The sequence below is a fragment of the Hydra vulgaris genome, chromosome 04 (genome assembly GCF_038396675.1).
Source record: "Hydra vulgaris chromosome 04, alternate assembly HydraT2T_AEP".
Lineage (NCBI taxonomy): Eukaryota > Metazoa > Cnidaria > Hydrozoa > Anthoathecata > Hydridae > Hydra > Hydra vulgaris.
Genome location: NC_088923.1, coordinates 20,254,959 through 20,274,938, shown reverse-complemented (window position 1 = coordinate 20,274,938; position 19,980 = coordinate 20,254,959). Strand labels below are relative to the sequence as shown.

Below are 19,980 nucleotides of genomic sequence, written 5' to 3'. Positions count from 1 at the left end.
TTATTTACAATATCAATAAATTAGCAAATTTTTTTTTGGAAAATGTAAAAAAAAAGCTTTGTCAGCAATTTTTTTGTTTTTTAATATTTTTAATTTACCAATAAAACTCATCAAAAAATTATTTATATCAATTAAAATAAGCTAAAATAAGATTAAAAATTATTTAAATCAATTAAAATAAGCTAAAATAAGATGATTAAACATTTTCAAAACTTGAAAATCTTTCAAAACATAATTAAATAAGTAAATTTAAAATTTAATTGTTTTATTTTGACTTTTTTGCATTATTGTTAAGATTTATCCTACTGCATCTTTTTTATATTAATCATAGCATATTTTTTTTTATATTGAACTTTTTTTATATATAGGCAGGAGCTGTCCAAAAGTATATATGTGACCTTATTGAAGGAATGCCAAATAAGTTTCTAGTTTTTTGTTTCCACATGACAATGGTACAAGCTATTCAAGAGACACTTGTGCAGAAAAAAATAAAGTACATTTGTATTACAGGATCTGTTCCACCAGTACAAAGAGGGCATCTTGTTGAAACTTTTCAATCTAATAAAGAATGCAGAGTTGCGATACTGAGTATTCAAGCAGCTTCTACTGTAAGTTGATTAATATTATGTTTACTTCAAAAGTACTTGTATTCCATTCTAGAAAACTTTAAAAGTGTTCCATTACATATCAAAATACTTTGAGTTATAATTTATTAATCATTAATTTTTAATAACTTTTTTATAAATAAAAATAGAAAAAAGAAAGCAAAAAGAATTTTACTAATTTCACTTAAAGTTAACATCTTTGTTTCAAAATCATGAAGTTAAAATAAATTGTTATAATACAAATAGCAATAGGTTTGTTAATGTTTCCTTTATTGGGCAAGTCTGCATGATTGAAAAGTTCTAGAATAGCACTTTAGGGTTAAGAATCTTGGAATCCCTGTTTTTAGGATTGACTCAAGCCTCAGAAATAATTAACTCTAAGACCCTGAGTTTAGGCATGATAAACTCCAGAACTTATAAATCTTATATATATAGATAGATAGATATAGATATAGATATATAGATTTAAATCTATTTGGGTCAGAAAATATGACCCAAAAGAGTTATTCTAAACCCTAAACATTTAGCTTTTTTTTTTATTTGTTTTTTTATCTACTTTTTGTTTTTGCAGAACAAAAGAAAATAAGGTTTTTAAATTTTGCAAACTTAAAGTCTCAGAGATGGTAGCTTAAGTATGTGTGGACTAGAATAATGGGTTTTAGCAACTTTAAAGCGAAATAGTAATTATTTTTACTAGTTTTGAAAAAAATTAGCATATATATAAATTCAAATATCGCGTTTGAAAATTAATTTTTCTATTGGTATAGAAAGTCCTAATATAGACTAGGTTTGTATCAGTATAATTACTTGTTAATACCTTTATATGTTAAGGAATTTTTTAATTTCATGTAAAAAAACATGGATATAAAAAAAGACTTCAAAGAAATAAATTATGAAAGATTTCTGTAATCTATCATTCTTGAATAAGAAACTTAGGGCTCTAAGACTCTGGTGTGGAGTTCAGAGTTCCTGGATACAGTAAAACATAAAAACAAGTAACAGTAGACAGGATGCAAAATAATAGGTTTCAAGATTTCTGTACTCATCCACTTTATTTTCCAAGGAATTCATAAGCTTAAAAAATTCATAGGTTTAAAAAAAAAAAAAGGCACTCAAATTATATGGAGCCTTAAGACTTAGGCCTCAAGTCCAGGTAAATATAACAAATATTTGACTGTAGACCTTAGAGCTCTTTTTAAGATTTTCCATCCTTAAATTTCTATAAAGATTACTTGTTTAATAAATTCTTTTTTTTAAGGGTCTGACACTTACAGCTGCTGATCATGTTGTTTTTGCTGAGCTTCATCACACACCTGGTGTTTTACTTCAAGCTGAAGATAGATGCCATAGAATTGGCCAAAAGAACGCTGTTCAGATTCATTATCTTTTAGCTCAGGGTACTATTGATGAGATTTTGTGGACAATGCTTCAGAGAAAGGTTTTTATGATATATGATAATACAAGCAAATATTTGTAAAAATATCTATTTGTATTATTTTATTATTATGAATAATATTTATGATAATAAATATAAATATTTATTATCATTAATAAATTTTTTTACAAAAATGTTGTTTTTTTTTTTTACTTTTTTGCGAAAACTGTTTGGTGGGTACTGAATTTTTCAATTTTTCCTATTTTACTTTTATTAACTTTGTTAGGTAATGGTTACTACAGCAGCTTTAAATGGAAAGATTTCAGAAATATCAATGGATGAACATGACTATACCAAGAAAGCATTACTTTCAATGGTTGATTCTTGGGAACCACTAACTACATTGCCTGCTGAAACATCACAATTGTTTGAGGAGGTTTGTAATTAATAATAGTTTAATGTTGAAATAATATTTGATTGAAAAATTCAAAGGTAATGGTTTTCTTTTAGAAACGTCATTCAAAAGACATCAGGTTTTTTTTAAATAAACATGACAACTGTGGAAAAAGTCAAAAAAGAAAAAAAATAGTTAATCAAATATCATGTATAGATTTAACTAGTGATGGGGAAGATTTTAGAAGTCCAAAAAAGAAAAAAGTTGTAGCTGTCAGTCAATCTACACCTTCGGCTGATTCTATGTAAGATTTGTTTTTAAGGCTTATTATTTTTAGTACTTTGTTTCAATTATTTTTTCATTTGACTTTCATTGGGTTGACAATAATCACAGCTTTAAATTATGCCTATAGTATGGTTGACCATGCATTCTCAAAGTAATAAAATAAAGTTCAAAATAGTAATTTCAGAAATTATTTTTGTAAAATTATTTCTTAGCTTTTATTGCTAACTTTTTAATGTTAACCCAGCTAACACAAAACTTTCAAGCACGTTCAACAAACGCTGAAAGTGTTTTGGGCACATTTTGTAAACGCTCTATAAATGCTTTAAAAAATTGTGTATACACACTTAAAAATTAACATTCAAGGAATATTGCCACAACATTCATTTAAGTTTGCGTAGTGTTCGCTGCAAACGTTATGTGAAAACTTTTGTGAACTCCGATCTATAGTTCTTGAGTGTTCAACACAAACGTTCTATACAAACAAACAGGGAATGTTTATTTAACATTCACTACAAATGTTCTTTTGATAGCTCTTGAATGTTCACCTCAACTGACTGTAACTTCCTACAAAGCAAATATAATACCTAGGGATTCCAAAAAACTGCATTTAGAAAACAGCGGTTTTAGTTTTAATTAAAAGGAAACCATGGTTAACAGTAGTTTTTGGTTTCTCTTAATAAATAATAACACTTATGTAAGTTTATCTTGCATTGCTTTTTTAAAAAGTTTAGTTAAATGTTCTAACAATATGTTTATATTTCAAAATAAACTTATAATGACTTATTTTTATTGTAAAAAATTTTAAGAAAACTAAAGATTTTAACGATTCATCAGGTAGTCATAATCTGATTTTTGTACAAAACTAGTGCATTTCAAAAAAAATGCGTTCAACATCTTTTGATGTGGTGTTTAGAGAGAATGGCATTGTAAATTTTTTTAAGATTTTCTATTCTTTTACCCATGTTTCGGTACAACAAAAACTGTTGCTTTTGAATTGATCAGAAGGTTATTGCTATCTTTATTGAGAAGTGCGTTTTATTTATCTTTAAGAGAAACAGGTGAACTTTGGGTCAAATTTGGGCGTATTGCGGCCAAATTTGGGCGCCCTCCAAATTATGGATTCAAATTCAGAAATTTTCTATTTCGTAAATATCAAATTCAGAAATTAATAAGGATTCAAATTCAGAAATTAAGGACCTTTTTTTTTTTCTTTTTTTTTTCTTTTTTTTTGGTAAAATACAGCTAATATTGCTTTTGTTTTTTTTTTTTCACAAAAAAAAAGGCTACATACGGCAATGTTTCCACCTAATTTCCGTACAGCAGGCATCGGCACAGTGGTACCGCTGCCCAAATTATTTTCCTAGAATAGCCCCTGTGTGTGTGTGTGTATATATATATATATATATATATATATATATATATATATATATATATATATATATATATATATATATATATATATATATATATATATATATATACACTATATATAGTATATAGTATATATATATACAGTTACGGACTTAATTCTAGACTTTAATTTTAGCAAAAAACTTAATTCCATAACCATATATTTAAAAATGATAATAAAAATACTGATTTATTACAGCCTGCTAATACTTGCATGAATGTCCTTTCGATTTTAGTATTTCTTTAATGCGCTGCGGCATTGAATCCACCAAATTTTTGTAGATGTCAGCTGAAAATGAGCACCAGATAACTTTAATTTTTTCAATTAAATCTGGGGTGGAGGAAGGCTTTTCTTCGGCAACTCGGTGTTTAATTAAAACCCATAGGTTTTCAATCGAGTTTAGATCTGGCGAATTTGAAGGCCGGTCCAATAATTCAATTCTTTTTGATATAAACCAGTTTTTAGTTTGCTTTGAGATGTGGCAGGGGGCTGAGTCCTGCTGGAACACGGTGCAATTGTGAATCGCCATGAATCGTTCGAAACTGTCATTCAAAATATTAATGTACGCTGTTGAATTTAAAGTTTCTCCTTGATTTATAAATCGAATGGAACCACGGCCATGTGCTGAGAAGCACCTCCACACCATCACATGAGCAGGGTGCCTAACAGTTGGAACTGTAAACCTTGGGTCAGTTGCTGATGAATGTTTAGGACGTCGAACACATTGTTTATAGCTTGCCATCAAATGAAAATTACTCTCGTCACTAAACATGACTTTTGCCTTTTGATGTCCAATGAGAGTACTTCTTACAAAACAATATTCTCTTCTTCTGTTGGACATCAGAAAGAAAAGGCTTCTTTAAAGGTCTTGACGCCCGCATAGAAAGTCTGTTGCATATATTATGTCGAATATGAAGAGTGGAAACATTCAAATTTAAATTCTTTTTGATAGCTGAAGATGTAATAGTTGGTGTCTTCATTACTTCTCATCGAATTAAATGTTCTTTCTGCGCTGAAATAAGCCTTGGTCTACCAGGATGATGTTTAGGTTTGATTGAACCAGAAGAACTAAACTGCCTTACAACACGCGATGCTGAAGATTGTGATATTCCCAACCTGGATGCAATGTCTCTTGTGTTATAATTTTCCTCAAATAATAAAATAACTTGAGATCTAATCGATTCATTTAATGTTTTCTTCTTCCCCATTATAATGTTTTAAAATGACTGAAATAAAACAAATTAAAAAGTTAGCCAGCTACACAAATTCACAACTTCTTAATAAATAATTGACAACAATAATCGTTTCCTTATTTATACATAATTAACATTTTTACTGGAATTCCAAATCCGTCAGATGCTATTTTTGCATATTATATCATCAGATATATTTAATTCCATGAAACAAATTTTATGCATGCATCATACTTACTATGCTATTTTCACACTTTCATCTTAAAAATTTTGATTTTATCACTTTGAGTCTAAAATTAAGTCCGTAACTGTATATATATATATATATATATATATATATATATATATATATTTGATGAATTTGCAATCTTTGTTTATATGAAAAATTCCTTATTTTAACATATAAAGGTGATAACTTGTTAAATAAACGAAATGAGTTGATTTCAAAATGCAGACACAAGAATAAATTCCTCTTATCTTTTTTTGACACCGGTGATTAGCTAATATTTTGTTTTTTTGTTGCCATCAAGTATGTCTTAGCGACGTTAAGATCCCACTACACAGTATTTTGTAATTTTAGCGTTTTTTTTGTTTTGAATTTGTATTCAATGGCTGATGATTGCCGTATAGGCATGAAATTTAAAGTACCATAGAAAAAGTTGTTTTTTCTTCATTAATATATATGTATATATATATATATATATATATATATATATATATATATATATATATATATATATATATATATATATATATATATATATAAAATCATCTCTTAACCCGAACTAAGCTCCAAAGTACAAACTTTGGAGCTTAGTTTGGGAGACTTAGTTAAATAACTTTAGCGGGAGTTTTTTCAGTGTCCACTGTGATGTTTTTTAATCACCACCCAGTGGCAGAGATTAAACTTAGAATTTCTCACTTATGAAGCAAATGCTCTGCCATTAGACCAATACTGTTAATTGTTTTTTTTTTATTGATCGTTAAATGCCTTGTTCCTAAGTACCTAATTGTCCTAAACATATACCTGTAGCTAATTAAGTACCTAGTTGTACCTAATTGAAGTATTTATTTTTCCTAAACAATATTTTTTTTTTTTTTCACATATATTATAAATAAATATTGAACAGCAAATAAAAAAGAGAAAATTTTAGTATCAATTAGTGAGTGGTTTTTTTTCTAAATTTTCCTCTATCCTTCCTTTCATCATTCCATCATTAACGTCATTTACCTTTGAGTATAATTATCATTATTATAAATATCTTTATTTAGTGTTAAATATAAAAAAGTATAAATTTTATTTATCTAAATTACTTTGTATACTTTGTTATCAAGTTTGAAATTTTTCTGAAAATTTTTTATTTGAATTTATAAATGTTTTGAATATGATATATATGTTTTGAAGCATATTTTACAATTAATTTTATTAGGGAGGAAATACAAATAAAAGAAAAGTTGAATTATGAAAGTATAGTAGGTAATGTTTAACTTGTTTAAAGTAGTTTTTATATATATATATATATATATATATATATATATATATATATATATATATATATATATATATATATATATATATATATATATATATATATATATATATATATATATATATATGTATATATATATATATATATACATATATACATACATACATATATATATATATATATATATATATATATATATATATATATATATATATATATATATATATATATATATATATATATATATATATATATATATGATTTGATATTAACAGAGATTAATTTTAACAGATTTTTAACTAGTTTTGCAACTTTTTTGTATATAGCAGGCCTTACTATAAAGCAGGTGAAATTGGTCCGGTCATGTGAATAGATTATTTAAGACTTTAGGGTGCGATAAACAATGCTTGCTAACCTAGTAACCAGAGTATAAAATTTGCGCTCATCTTAACTATCTGAGAGGGAGAAAACTATTAGTTATTTACTTGATTTTATATAAAATATTTTTATAAAAAGTTTTTAATCTTTAGTTAAGTTAACAGTGTAATGATATTAAGTTGTTAGTTCAAAACAGTCAAAATTTCATAATGTTTTTAAAAGTTATTTATTTAAACAAAGTTTTTTCAGCAATTGTTTTAATTAAATTAAATAAAAGACATTTATCATTAAATTAAAAACATTTAATAAATAATTATTTCAGCAAATGTTTTAAGGAATTTAAACTTAAAATGTGTCTTAATAAATTAAAAATGTAATAAATGTTTATGATAAGAATAATTTTTTTATTTATTTTGTAAAAATGTTTTCTAAAACTGTTATGAAAAATATTTAACGTTTTTATTTAAATTAATTTTGTAAAAAATGTTAAAATCGTTATGTATAAATATTTTTTAACAAACGATTTAAGAATTTCTTATGTTACTTAAAATAGTTTTTAAGTTTTATTAATTAAATTATTTATTTTAATGATGAGATGAGTTTAAATGTTACTTTATTTTAAACAAATTCAATTTAATAAATAAAAAAAGTAAATCATTAAATCAAGAAATACTAAAACAGTTAATCGTTTTATATTTAAACTAAAATTATAAAATTAATAAAATAATAGATCAAAACAATAACAAAGAAAAGAATGAAAACAAAAATTTAATCTTCAAAATAAAATCTTCTAAAATCATATTCTTGTTATATGATATTATATTTGTTGAATTTGATTAAAAAGGTTGCATATAAACTTTTTGTTTTAAATATATTTTGATATATGTTACTTAATAAAAACTATTTTTATTTTACGCCTGTAAAGTCTTCTTTCTTGACGGTTTGATTTATATAGTTTTTTAGCAATTTTTGTAACATTTTTTATTACACCTGATGATGCTGAAAATTCTTCAAAATAAATTCTTCAAAATAAGATCGTTAATAAATTAGGTTAAAAAGTTTGAATATTTGATTAATGAGTTTAGAAATTTGAAGAGTTTAGATATTTGGTAAATGTTTTAACAACAAACATAAAATAGGAATTAATTACTAAATTAAAATTGGTTTATTATTAACAAATTAAGAAACAAATCATTAGATCAAGAAATTCTTTAATAACTACATTATTATTTCTTATAACTCTATAACTCCAAAACACAAACTTTAACATACAAGGCATCTGCGCAAAGAAACAAGTTAAGCGCGGTACTACCAGGAACGTGGTGATGATCCTACTCAGAACTTTGAGTTCTTGTTAGGATTGAAAATTCATGTGGCCATAATTCATGGGACAACAATTCATCTAACAACAATTCATAGGACAATATGAATTTTTGATCCTAACAATTGCTCTCAATAGCAATAACAAGCACACATTATCATGCTTTTTGACAACATTTCAGTTTGTGTCTGTGTGCAAAATATGATTCTATTCATAATAAAGCCTGAATAGTAGAAAAATATTTGGTGAGAGTAATACATATTTGTTTTTTTTTATTGTTGCAGCAATCTATTTTAATTTTTTAATGGTTTGGTGATGTTCTATTATTTAAAAGGGTCTTACTGTAAGATTAAAAAAAAAGTTACAAGACTTTCATTTATTACTCATTTAAAAGGTAGAAAAAGATGCTAGGTTACTACAATAAAGCAACTACTAATAATATTTTGATTTTGTTATAATTAAATTTTTCCCTTCTTTCTACTTCTACTCTTTAAAAAATGAAAAATTTGTAGTTTACAAAGTGCTCTACCACAACACCACTAATACATTAGAAGATTTAAACAAATCTCAATAAAAAAATACATGTTTCAGATTTTCTTTCAACACTGGTCTTTTAAAGATCACATCAAAACCATGGCTGCAAGATTTAGAATTGTTGTTTGGAAAAAAAAACCATTCAGAATTTAGTTCAAAGTTTTTACTTTTAAAAAGTTGGTTAATTGTGCTGCTATCAGATACGAATATCGTAATTGGTTTGTTAGGTTCTTTGATTTACCTAATTATATATTTTTGAAATAAGATAACTGTAATAAAGTTACTATACTTTACATAGAAGAACTAAAAATTATTCTTTAGAAAAATTATTCTTTAGACATTCATTGATATAAGCATATAGTGTCATTAATCACATGGCAAAAAAATATACTTGAATCATTTTTATGTGTGGGGCAATTTTAATGATTTTTGATATGTCAAAGTAAGTTTTAAACAGCTTGTTTAATGTGTTTACATTACACAATAATGATTGAAAGTTTAAAAAGAAAATTAATTTATATCCTAAACACGACCATAAGTCAGGTTGGCCTGATGCAAATGGGGCATGTCATCCATGTGTGCCAATACTATTATTTTTTTAATAATTAGGTTACATCAGTGACATAAAACTATTTTTTTATAAAAATGTTGAAAGTTGTAAAACTTATTAGAGTAAGAAGTAAGCCTCATATGGTATTATAGATAGATTATAAGAAAATAAATAATATTTAATTTTGAATATATGTACAGTGATGTAATAAATTTTAGACGAGTTAAAAGTTAAAAAAAAAATATTTTTTGTGAGTAGTTTAAAAAAACCTAAGAGAGGCATTATTATCTACGGTATCAGATAACAATAATTATATTTTAAATCAAAAAGTATTTTGTTTTTTCAAAAAAGTTTTGTTAGAGCCAACATGCTGCTGACATAAAACATACTTTAATTAAGTTGTCAATTACATTGTAAAACAATGTAATTTATAACTTTTACCCACCTGCTACAACCTTTAGGCCAAAATAACCTACTCCAATAATAGCTACCTACTCTAATAATTTAAGCAGCGATGGCACAGTGGTTAGATCGCTTGCTTTAGAAGCAGGAGATCTATCAAAGTAAGCTTTGGGCAGATTTTGTGTCATTGCTAAGGATGGAGGTGTTAACTTTACAAATAAATGCACTTCTGCAGTGCTCTATGACAAGGCTATCCTCTTGGGCATCTAAAACAAAAATTTTATAAAATAATAATAACGGAGTACCTTGGCCCACCCAACATGACATAATAAAAACAGTTATAAATATATTGAAAACAAATAATCAACTTTTGATAATGCTATTCTTGGATAGTCTTTGTTAACTTTTAGATAACTTAAAAAGTTTTTTTAACTTTATATCATGAAAAGTAAATTAAATCACTTAGAACTAGGGTCGGCCTAGTTCTGAGTGCTATTGTCTACCTTTAACTCTGTCAGGTCGGCCTAACTGCCGACCTGTCTTTGTCTTGTTTTAAAAATAATTGTTTTATGTAAACTCTAAATAAAGTAATTAAAATAAATTAATATTTCTTTTGACAGTTCTTTAATTCATAAGCTTTTAAAGAATGATTTTTTAATAGTCACTTGTAAATCATTTATAATGAGTGCAACTTTTAGTGTTGCACATATTTCATTAAATAATTAAATAAAGTACAAACTATTAGGGTCAAATACTATTAATAACTTGTTATTATAGATTTAATGACATTAATTTAACATTAAATGTCGTGTTAAGCAATTTGGTTTAATTGTTGTTGTTTTTAAGCTTCAATGTGGAAAACTCATTTTAAAATGGAAAACTCTCATACAAAAATCAAACAGAAAGGTACCACTTCTGCTGATAAAGTTAAACAGAAAAATGCTGAGAAAGATATTACTTCTGCTAATATAGTAAAAGAGGTTATGGATAATTTGTTGAACTTACTTGAAGAAAAAACAGCTTCTATTAAAAATGTACTATCTTCTGATTCATCAGTTGTTACTTTTACAGAAAAGATTTATGAAAAACCATCAAGTATTTTCTCAATATCAGCTGTTGAGTCTATTTTTATTTCAAACACTTCAAAAAATATTGTATGTGACCACAAGCAAGAGACTTTAGGTGATCTTAAAAAAGTTGATACAAAATTATCAACAGGTTTGAAAAAAAATTGTTTAGAGTGGAGTTGTTCTGCTTGTACATATTTAAATCCTGACACTTTAAATGTATGCAGTATTTGCCTCAATCAAAAGGGGAAAAAAAACACTGAAGTTTTGAACGAATTTATAGGAGATATTGATTTAGATTTATGTGTTCATGAACTTCAATCAAATGTTTCATTATCAGAAAAACAGAACATTTCTGCTTTAAACATTGGTTGTGTTAATCATGATCACACTAATAACTTTATTTTAAATAAAATCATTACCACAGAAGTTTCTGCGTCTGTAAATGGATTCATTAACAAAGAAAGCTGTGAAGTTCCTGATAGCGAGTTGATACCTGCTTTTAGTAAGGAAGAAACTATTAATAAAGAAAATTGTAAAGAAATAATTGAGAGTACTAACTTGCTGTCTAATTCCATGAAAGATGTTTTTAATACCGAAAAGTATAATAAAATGAATGAAAGCATTGAATTATTTTCTGCTTCCGAAGAAGAGAATATTTCTGAAGTAAATCAAGTTAGAAAGAAAGAAAATGTTGAACCAATATCTACCTTTCAAGAAAATATTGAACTAATATCTACCTTTCAAGAAAAAAATTTTTCAAGTCCAACTTTTGATAACCGTGATGTCTCTAAAAACGAAAGTTTTATAAAATCTTCTATTTGCAGCAATTTTAATTCATTTTCCTTTTCCGGAGAAGATTCTATACTTGTGGAGGAAGACAAAGTGAATGAATTGGTTGCTGATAATTTATCCGGTTTTGATATTTTTCTGCTTCATTAAACCTTTGTATTTTTAAGTTTACATTTTGTTTGTTTTAAATTATTATATTTATTATTATATTATAATAATTTATTTTTTACCTGCTGTGAAATATCAGTATAAAAAATGAATGTGAAGTTTTTTTTTTTTTTTTTATGCAAGATATATGCAAGAATCATTCTCCTACAAAGACAATGAGTTATATTAATAAAGAAATTGCAGAAGAAGGAGGCAACACAGTAGTTGTTGATGAAGATGTTCTAAAGTTTTTTGAGGATGATTTTGTTATTGAAGATCACTTAATAGCTAACAATGATAAATTAAATGATGATGATAAATCTGATGTCTCAGAGGATGAACATAACAACAGACACTATAATTTTAAATTTCAAATGAGTTTCTACACAAATAAAGTATATTTGTATGATGATGTAGGTATATTTTTTTGTTGCTCAATTAAATTGAAAGTGTACTAAAACAAAGTTAAAAGTACTAAAACAACAAACGATATCAGAATATTATTATATGATTCTACTTTTTTGTGTGTGCATGTTTTAATAAATTAATTTAGTGTAGATTAATTAATAATTAATTAAGTGCATGTTTTAATAGCTTCAACTTATTTAATTCAATTAATTAAAATAATATACTCATTGTCAATGATTGGGACTTGATTTTCAAGTTTTTGACATATTCAAATCATGCTATAGTTTATTTGTTATGCAAATTATTATAAGCCTGTGTATATTATTAATAACTCTGAGATATATGTTTGGCAAATAGATTATGTTTACTTTTAAAATACAACATTTTCAACAACAACAAAAAATATCTTAAAAATTAAAAACACTTCAAACTGTTTAAAGGTATTACTTCAAAATGGAAGTTTTTAATGTTATGTTTTAAATAAAAAGAGTTGATTGTCACAATATTTATTCATATAAAGTTATTCAATTGGTCTGAGGCAAAATATTGTATAATGATCAATCGTTACTCTCCCCTGAACAAAAATTTGAGTTTGGTGGGTACTTGCTGTAAGATAAATATAGTTTAATGTATATAAATTTATTTTACAAATTCTAACAGGTTATTGTTATATATACATTAGAGAATATAAAAAAGCTTTATTATTATATTGTATAAACTTTGTTGAAAAAATGATGTCTTTGTTTTTAATTTTTATAGAAAGAGAAGTTTATTCAATTAAAATTTAATTTTCAAAATATTTCAATGGGAATCATTGACGATCTTCATCAAATCTTACTTCTTGATCATCATTTTAATCAGCTTAAAAGATTTACTAAAGAATGGATATCGTAAACATTAAGTTTTTAAAATTTTTTTTTTCTTCTAATAAATTATAAAATGCATGTTTAAAATGTAGTTTAAAAATTGTTAACTGTTAATATATTACCTTGTACTGACATATAGTTAAGTAACTAAGTACAGATTAACAGGTAGGTTATTACCTGCTAGTACCAAAGTAACCAACATGTTGGTTACTACCTGCTAGTACCATGCTTTACTTTTTTAATGGTTTTGTTGCTTCTTATTACTTTATTACATTATTGCTTTAGATTGGGACCAAGAAAGCAGTTACTTGTTACAAAAAAAGGTGTAATATTTTCTAGCCCTCTTGACGCATATGCTGCATTATACAACATTAATAATGTGAATATTTTATTTTTAATGTTTTTGCTTTCTTTATCAATTTTTTTCTGTATTTTTTGTTTTATTACTTTTTTTATATTTTTATTTAACAAATTCTTTTGTTAAAAAACAATAGTTCTGTACTTTTTATGTTTTTTTTTTTCTTTTTTTCTTTTCCAAATAGATATTTATTTAAATATGTGATTTTGAAATTTAATTAGAGGTTTAAAAAAAACAAATAATAGATTCCTCCTTGTTTTTACCATGTCGATTGGCAGCTCTGTTAAAGATGTGATAAAAGAGCTATGATAAGATGGCTATAGATTTACTATTGGTTTATTTTTGTTAACATATATATATTTTTTTTTTAATATAGAGCAAACTAAAAAGCTTTAAACGCTTTACTGAAAAGGTAAATAATTATTATTAATGAAACAAAATTTGAAATGACAAAGATTGAAAAAAATTTTATTTCACTATTTATAGTGAAATTAAAAAAGAATCTGTTCAAATTTTGTTTTCTTAATAATCCTTATTTTTTATAATCAATTCATGTTTTTATTGCTTTAAACTATTTTTAATTTATTCTTAAATTATTTTTATTTATTGCTTTTAAATTGTTATTTTTTACATATACATATGTATCAAATATTTAAATGCTTATTTTGTTGTTATTTAATTTTAGAAAAATGTAAGCAAAATTGAAAAAACTGCAGGTAATGCTGGTGGAAAAGTAATTGCAGTAAAACGATTTTCAAGCGGTAATTGTTTAAATTGATTTTATTGTACATTATGACAAATCAAAAAAAAAAATTTTAAAGGCAAGCTATTTCATGAATCAAGTTTTTTGCCCTCCTAATCACCTAAATTTTCAGTTTGATGACAAATCGTCAGTTTAGGCAAAAATATAATCATAGTTATTCCCAATTATTCTATCCTAATAAAATATAATAATAATTATGTAATCTATCCTGTTGGTTATTTTGGTTGTGATAGTGTAAACAATAATTATTTACATAGGTGTACAAAACATCAAGACAAATTTTCAAATTTGAATTTTTCACTTTTTTGCATTATGAATATGAACATTTTGTGTGAAAGAGTTTAAAACTAGTTAATTGCAACAATTATGAAGTGATTATTTGAAGATATTTCACTTTTTATTTTAAAAAATGTCAAGAGTTTTCAGCGACATTTCATTGTGTACGTGAGACCATTAAAAATCTGTGCAAGAAGGAACTGAAGAAATCAGAAATTGTGAAGAAAATGAACGGACAATTAAATAGATATCTACTAACTCCTAACAAATCTTCAAAAAACAAAAAGGAGACGGTTTTTGGAAAATATTTGCAGAAAAAGAATTGCAAGAACCAAAAAACCTGTAAATGCAGTTGCAGCATAATCCAAACCGGTCAATTTCGAAGTTTGCAAGAACTTCAAGATGATCAATGCAAAGATTTAGGCCTAAAGAGTTTAGTAAGAAGCAAATGACAGCTCCTAAGTGAAGCAACAAGAAAAAAATTAAAAAAACAAGCATACATTTGTTGGATTTCCACACAAAATTCCTGTGGTTTATATGAAACATTCTTCACTGTTCAGCCAGAACTTAATTGATACAATGGCAGGATCGTTGGAAAGTCCAGAGAGGACATCTCAGTTGGAAACAAAACCAAAGAAACAGCACCTTGTAGAGGTTATGGTTTAGGCTGGGATTTGCTTTGAAAGATCTAAAACTCCTCTAGTTTTTGTCCCAGAAGGGTTAAAATCAACTCAGAAGACTAAATTGCCTGGTCAATCAAGCAAAAGCAATCGGTCTTTAAACAGAGTTCTGTTTAAATAGATTCAGCCTATCAATCCAAGAAAATTGTCAAGTTTCTCCAAGATAAATTCCTTATGTTTGGACACCAGAGATGTGGCTACCCTCATCACCTAACCTTGAATCCAATGAATTTTTGTATATTTTCAGTGGTAGAGGATATAAAGTCAAAGAAAAACCTATAGAAATTTAGAGGTGTTGAAAAAAGAATTGTCTAAAGTATGGGATAAACCTGATAAGAGCACGTTGTGACAAACTTGTGAGCAAGTATATGAACAGCTGAAGTTTGTCATTTCATCAAAGCATGGTTATTTTAAACATAAATAGTTTTTAAAGCTCCTCTGCCTTAAGTGAAAATAAATGATTTGTTTTAATACTCCTCTGTGTTCAGTGAAAATGATTTTAAACATAATCTTGATACTCTGATTTTTCACATTTTTCAATTGACGTTTCACTCACCCCTGTTTATTCATTTCAAACTAGGTTTATTTTTCAGTAATTATTATTTAAAAGTTATGGTAAATTTTAAATGTTTTAGTTCTTTATCTGCTTTGTTTCAAAGAAATTATTTTGTGTGAGTATATTGTTTTTTTCCTTCAAAGAAATTATTTTCTATGAACATATAGTTGTGTGAATATATATATATATATATATATATATATATATATATATATATATATATATATATATATATATATATATATATTATATATATATATATAAAATTATATTATATTGTTATATATATAGTGTGAATATATAGAATTTTTCTAATAAAATAAGTTATAATATACATAAGAATTAATAAAGAAATACTAGAATTATAACTTATTACATATTATATAATAATTTTTTGTTTTAATAAATAAGAATAAAAAGTTTTTAAAATATGCTTTCTATTTTTTTTTTTTTTTTAATTATTCACCTCCCCAAGGACAAGAAGGCCACTATAGCCGAGGAGTCTACTTTTTGTGATTAAAGCCCTCTCTCAACTCTATAACTCCGAAACACAAACCTTGAAGAACAATGTCGCTGCTAGGAGAAGTAAGTTGAGCGCAGTACTACCAGGGATGTGGTGGGGATCAAACTCGGAACTTCTCGCTTATGAGGTGAGCGCTCTACCACTACTGCACTTAAAACAGTTTACTCTTTGATATCTTTTTTCTCTTTTTTTTTTACAAATGAATCTGTAGGGATAAACAAGAAATCTATTGTAAAAGAAAAGAAATCTATTGTAAATAAGAAGAATCCTATTGTAAATGAAAAGAATTCTATTGTTAAAGAAAAGAATCCTTTTGTAAATGAAAACAATCTTCCTGCAAAAGAAAGTTATAAAGTTGATTGTGGGGTATATTATTTTTTCATAATAACATTAAACCTCTAGACAAAATATTTTGTTTAAAACTTGTAATGATTTTGAAAATTTTTGGTTAGGTTTTACAAGCAGTAGACAAGCAAGGTATTGCGTTGTGTCTTTATTGTGAGAAGCAAGTAGAACAAATTGCAGCAGGTTCATGGCTAGCTCAATTTTGCTCTCACACGTGCATGCAAGAGTTTAAGGTCATATATATATTTATTTTTTTCATTATTTTCTTCGTTTTTGTTTCTTTAAACTATAGTTTTACCAAATTAGATGTTTAAAAAAATATTTTTTTTTTTAAGTTAACTACAAATTTAATGAATATGAACTTAGGAATTAAGTCTTTAAACACTGAAAAGCACTTCTGTGGCCTATTTATTACCCCTTATTACAATTTACCCCTAAATAATATTATTTACGCCTTAATACAAGCTGGAACACGTGTTAAAAAAAAATTTTAGTATAATTTTAGTTTATAAGTCTTTATAAAATTTTTGCAAATTTTTTTGTAAGCATGTAAATAAATTTAATTCAATAGGATGGTCTTATTTTTCAATAGGATGATCTTATTTTAAGCAGGATATAACAGAGTTACACATCTAATATGGTAGTATCTTTTTTTAAGCAAGGTACAACAGAGTTACACATCTGATGTGGTAGTATCTTTTTTTCATAAATAAAAGTCACAATGGAATAAAAAATATATATTAAAAAAAATTTTTTAAAATATAAAACAGTTATATAAAACAAAAAATCTGTTTTTATTTAATACTATGCTTGCCATTTAATAGGAGTAATAAACCATACATCTAGTAAAAAACTCTACAATTAAAGTCATAAAGTAAAATCATTTAATTTTTCCAAAAAATTTTATCATTTAGTAAACGTCATTCTTGATTTTTTAATTGCTTTAAAACTAAAAAAAAGTAAAAACACTGCTAAGCTTCTTTTTTAAGCCAATCAAAACACTGCTAAGCTTCTTTTTTAAGCCAATCAAAACACTGCTAAGCTTCTTTTTTAAGCCAATCAAAACTTGTAATTATTATCATTAAACTTATCATTAAAAGTTAAGTTATAAGTTATTGATGTATTATTGAGTTATTGAAGCAATCAATGATTGTATTGTTGATGTAAAATGGTTATTGAAGCAAGTGTACTTGTGCTTTTTCTATTGCTTCAATAATACATTGAAAAATTATATAGTGGAAATTGATTTGAACAGGTCATCACTCTGCCCACTATTTTTTTCATTTTTTTTTTCAGTTAATCTATAATATACAATAGTTGTTGATAGTAGTTGTGTTTATGCACAATTTATGTTCTCAAATAAATGCCTAATATATTTATTTTTTCAAAATTAAATGTGTAGTTGCTTGTTTTTTTCTTTTCAAAGTGTTAATAAAGTTATGGTAGCCATTATGGTAGCTTTATTTTTGTTCATAACAATAAGCTATTTACATTTGTTTACTTTACTAATAAAAAAAAACAAACATATAAGTGCATTATTAACACAAATTGTATTAATGATATCTTTTAATTTGAAATTCACTTTTGTAAATTTATTTAAACTTTACCTCCATAATTTTTGTATTCTATGGCTCTTATATAGCCTATCCAAGTTTTTGTGTTCTGTGGTTATTTTATATCCAAGTTGTTGTTGTTGTTGTTTTTTTAATTTATGATGAACACCTTTATCACATTGTTCAGCATAGTTATCTAAGCTAATATTATTTTGTTTTATAAAGGGCAGAATGTGACACATAAAATGTCGTTTCCATAAAACTTTCGTAGTCAAAAATATCAAATGTATATAGGTGAAGACTAAAAAATAAATTATATATTTATCAAACTAAATTCCGATTACTTTTAAAACTTTTTTTTTACTTTTTTTTCTGAATTCAATACAGATATATCCGAAATTCAAATTTTTCGGATATATCTGTATATCCAGATAACAAATAAAGAAATAAAAATGATAGATTGAATTTAATTTAACTTATTTAGTTTGAGTATTTTAGTTACATAAACTGAAAAATCATAAAACAATAAAAAAAATTAAATTATTCAAATTTATTTCATTTTTAACCATGCATATTTTGAATAAATAACTTTATTTAAAGTTTGAAAATTTAAGCAAATTAATTTGAAATAAGTTTGAAAATTTAAAAAAAATGAAAGAATTTAAGCGAAAAAAAATTTTGATTAAACAAAAACAAACAACTATGCATTCAATTTTGATGACAGGAAGTTTAGATTAGGGAAGGATGGGGCTAGTTAAAGGATCAAGGTTAACTTGATGATTTCATTTAACCTTAGAGTGTTCCCTCAAAAAAAGCCAGAAATTACTCGGAACCATCCTAACATACTATTTTATGCTACACAGCATTCTAAAGTTTCGCGCATGCGCATAGGATATATGATGCGTTTTATGTACTTTTAGGACCAAAAAAAAAACTTTTGGAGCATCGCTTTCTTTTTACTTTACTTAAAAATAAGTTTTTCTTATAAAAATAAAACGGTTTTCCCAACTCATCAATATTGCAACACACCTAACTCGTCAGTATGCCATCATGGGAAGAAGTCATCATTTTCATTAAAACACGCTGTGTCTGCCTTGTTCAAAAGATCAAATTAAAGTAAGTAATCCACTGAATGCACAAAACTTGAATAAAAAATGCATAAAAACTCCCTTTCTTCATAGTTAATAATTAAATCATAATCTTAAATATATGAAGGGAATAAGACTACAACAGCACATCCTAAAATCGATTTTTGTTGATTATAAAAGCAATATTTGCGCACAAGGGATGTATTTTAAACTAATGTACAGCGAGTAAGTATAGTCATGTAGGTCTAATCACTTTTTCACCAAAACCAATTTCTATGGAAATATGACCGGTATGCAATCATAGGCGTCTTTCCCCTATATTAGGCACTTATTTTTTTAATAACATAAATTGTGTATAAACAAAACTACTATCAACAACTATTGCATATTAAAGATTAACTGAAAAAAAAAACAAGAAGAGTGCTCGGTGTAGTTGAGGCGATTTACAAGTTATTCAAATTCTTTTATTTGAAATTAGCATGATTTGATCAACGTATTGATTTGATCAACGTATTGATTTGATCAACGTATTGATTTGATCAACGTATTGATTTGATCAACGTATTATGTACAACCAAGAGCTTTAGATGTTATAATTCTTTTTACTTTAGGTTTTTTTA

The 19,980-nt window shown here is 25.7% G+C and overlaps 1 protein-coding gene across 1 annotated transcript in view; it reads left to right on the top strand.

Moving 5' to 3' along the window:
- The window catches only part of LOC100199971 (DNA annealing helicase and endonuclease ZRANB3), a 29,696-nt gene that overhangs the window by 7,263 nt on the left and 2,453 nt on the right, over positions 1-19,980 (top strand). The window contains exons 9-21 of the mRNA XM_065795724.1: positions 369-608; positions 1,864-2,043; positions 2,267-2,416; positions 2,491-2,678; positions 6,694-6,740; positions 10,785-11,921; positions 12,089-12,357; positions 13,112-13,242; positions 13,504-13,597; positions 13,953-13,988; positions 14,262-14,337; positions 16,586-16,740; positions 16,827-16,952. Of these exons, the coding sequence (XP_065651796.1) occupies positions 369-608; positions 1,864-2,043; positions 2,267-2,416; positions 2,491-2,678; positions 6,694-6,740; positions 10,785-11,921; positions 12,089-12,357; positions 13,112-13,242; positions 13,504-13,597; positions 13,953-13,988; positions 14,262-14,337; positions 16,586-16,740; positions 16,827-16,952 (2,829 nt within the window). The remainder of the gene's footprint in view (positions 1-368; positions 609-1,863; positions 2,044-2,266; positions 2,417-2,490; positions 2,679-6,693; positions 6,741-10,784; positions 11,922-12,088; positions 12,358-13,111; positions 13,243-13,503; positions 13,598-13,952; positions 13,989-14,261; positions 14,338-16,585; positions 16,741-16,826; positions 16,953-19,980) is intronic.